Here is a 2,060-nt window from a genome sequence, read left to right as displayed (position 1 = left end):
AGGTTCCCCCTTGCCCCTCCTTGAATCTTTTCCACTGTGGCTTCTCCTTTAAAAATGTGTTTTTACGATACTGTGAGGCAAAATACGTCCTGCTTTAAATTTGGCTTCCTATATTTAAATTTTCCTTTGCACTGTAAGTACACTTACAGTAAAAGGTACTAACCTATCTCATGTATTCGATGAATGTTTATCAGCCATGTCTTCTATAAAATTGAAGCATTATGAAATATTAGGTTGATCGATAGGAAAATATCATTTTTGTAGATTAAATGTTGGCAAATTCATATTAGATTGTTCGCCTAATAAGATGTGTCCTAAAACATTAATTTACATGAGGGGGCTTCATGTAAATTTTGGAAACATGGAATTAAAAGATAATGGAATTTTCCCAGGAACTTTTTGAAGCCCCCTCCTAGGGTTTATTCAGCTGCTTTGTCAACAATGAGAAAATTCTTCCAAGTTACTTAAGGGCAACTTGAATAGTAAAAACTGTTTGGCTCACATTATCAAACTGAAATTCTTTCTTCCTGACGAGTTTCGATTTCGGTCGGTGGTGCTGATGGTCTACGTCTAACAGCTGGTACAATGGCCTTCTAGGTCTCCCAAGAGAGGGATTAGGTCGCTAATGAAAGAGTGTGACTTTTTTTTTTACTGATGTATGATTTTGTCTATTTTCAAAGGTTTGTGCTCTCTGGGAATCTCCACGGAGGCTCCGTGGTGGCAAGCTACCCTTTCGATGATTCGCCGGAACATACGGCCACTGGGATCTACAGCAAAACCTCAGACGACGAAGTCTTTAGATATCTGGCGAAAGCGTATGCTTCCAACCACCCCATCATGCGAACGGGTGCGCCTCACTGTCCGGGCGACGAAGACGAGACTTTCAAAGATGGGATCACCAATGGAGCACACTGGTATGATGTGGAAGGTAGGTATGTGAAGCCGAGGACTGGCTGGGCTCTTCCCGGTGGCTCATTTAGCTTTCTGCCAGGTGCTCTGAGTTGTAAAGAGGAATTCTGGTGTTTAGAAGTCTTAGTTCTTATTTTGGAATTTTTAAACCCACAGCAAAGTCCAGAGACTACCATTAGCACCCATATGTATTTAAATTCACCACTTGTCACTATCTAACCCCACCCCCACCCCGCCAACGCACACACAGTCTTGCCAACTTATCTAAAAATAATTTTCAGGTACCATGACACTTGTAATGACCTCGGCATGCATTTCCTAAATATGAGGACAATTTCTTGCACAAACCGTTATTGTAACTGAGAAATCGACAATCATTCAGTAACAATAATTCAGTATTATGCCATCCATAACTTAAATTTCCCTTAATGTCCCCCAAATATTCTTTATACCTCCTTTTCTTTGTCCCAAGGTCCAGTCAAGGTTCAAGCATTGCCCTTGTGGGCCTGTCGTTTTCCAGTCTAGAACAATCCTATCAACGCCCTCTTCTCTTAATTATAGTGCATCCTTTGAAGAATCCCGTGGACCATCTCATGTTCTGGTCATTGTTATTTTCTTCATGATAAAAATTCATGAGATTTCCAGCATGAGAAGCATCTCGATCTCACCACGTCACGTTAGGCCAGGCTGCAAATGCTCTAGTTGGATAGCTGTATGAAGCACATTTTCTTCCTTATGTATTTTAATCTGTGGGGTGATCATGGAATGTTATTTTAAAGAATGTTCTTTAAGGAAGCTTGAATTGTTTGCCTTTGCTCTTTAAATGTTATGAAAATAGCTATTCTTTTTAGACCTTAGGTGTCCTTTGATCAATTGCCTTTTTGTTTTAATACATAGGCTTTGTCTATTTTGTCAAAGTCAAAGGTACAAGTCAACCCATGGAAATGTCATCGGCATAAGCACTTTCTCAGATTCTGCCCGTGGTGACATTAGGTCTCAAGTCTTCCTTACCTTTTATTGGCACTTATGAAGTCACATGATGACATACCTTTGTTTACATCTTTCTTCGACTTTTTAAAAATTTAAATCATTTTATTGGGGGCTCGTACAACTCTTATCATAATCCATATATGCATCCATTGTGTCAAGCA

General features: G+C 39.7%; 1 protein-coding gene across 1 annotated transcript in view; it reads left to right on the top strand.

The window, feature by feature from the left end:
• The window catches only part of CPD (carboxypeptidase D), a gene marked incomplete at its 5' end in the record, with an annotated part of 67,683 nt that overhangs the window by 6,038 nt on the left and 59,585 nt on the right, over nucleotides 1–2,060 (top strand). Inside the window, one exon of the mRNA XM_004706892.3 lies at nucleotides 681–928. Coding sequence (XP_004706949.2) covers nucleotides 681–928 — 248 coding nt within the window. The remainder of the gene's footprint in view (nucleotides 1–680; nucleotides 929–2,060) is intronic.

The sequence above is a fragment of the Echinops telfairi genome, unplaced genomic scaffold (assembly GCF_000313985.2).
Source record: "Echinops telfairi isolate 266 unplaced genomic scaffold, ASM31398v2 ScPeMD7_7458;HRSCAF=8496, whole genome shotgun sequence".
Classification (NCBI taxonomy): Eukaryota; Metazoa; Chordata; class Mammalia; order Afrosoricida; family Tenrecidae; genus Echinops; species Echinops telfairi.
The sequence above is the reverse complement of the archived record's forward strand: the minus strand, read 5'-3'. Positions and strand labels throughout refer to the sequence as shown.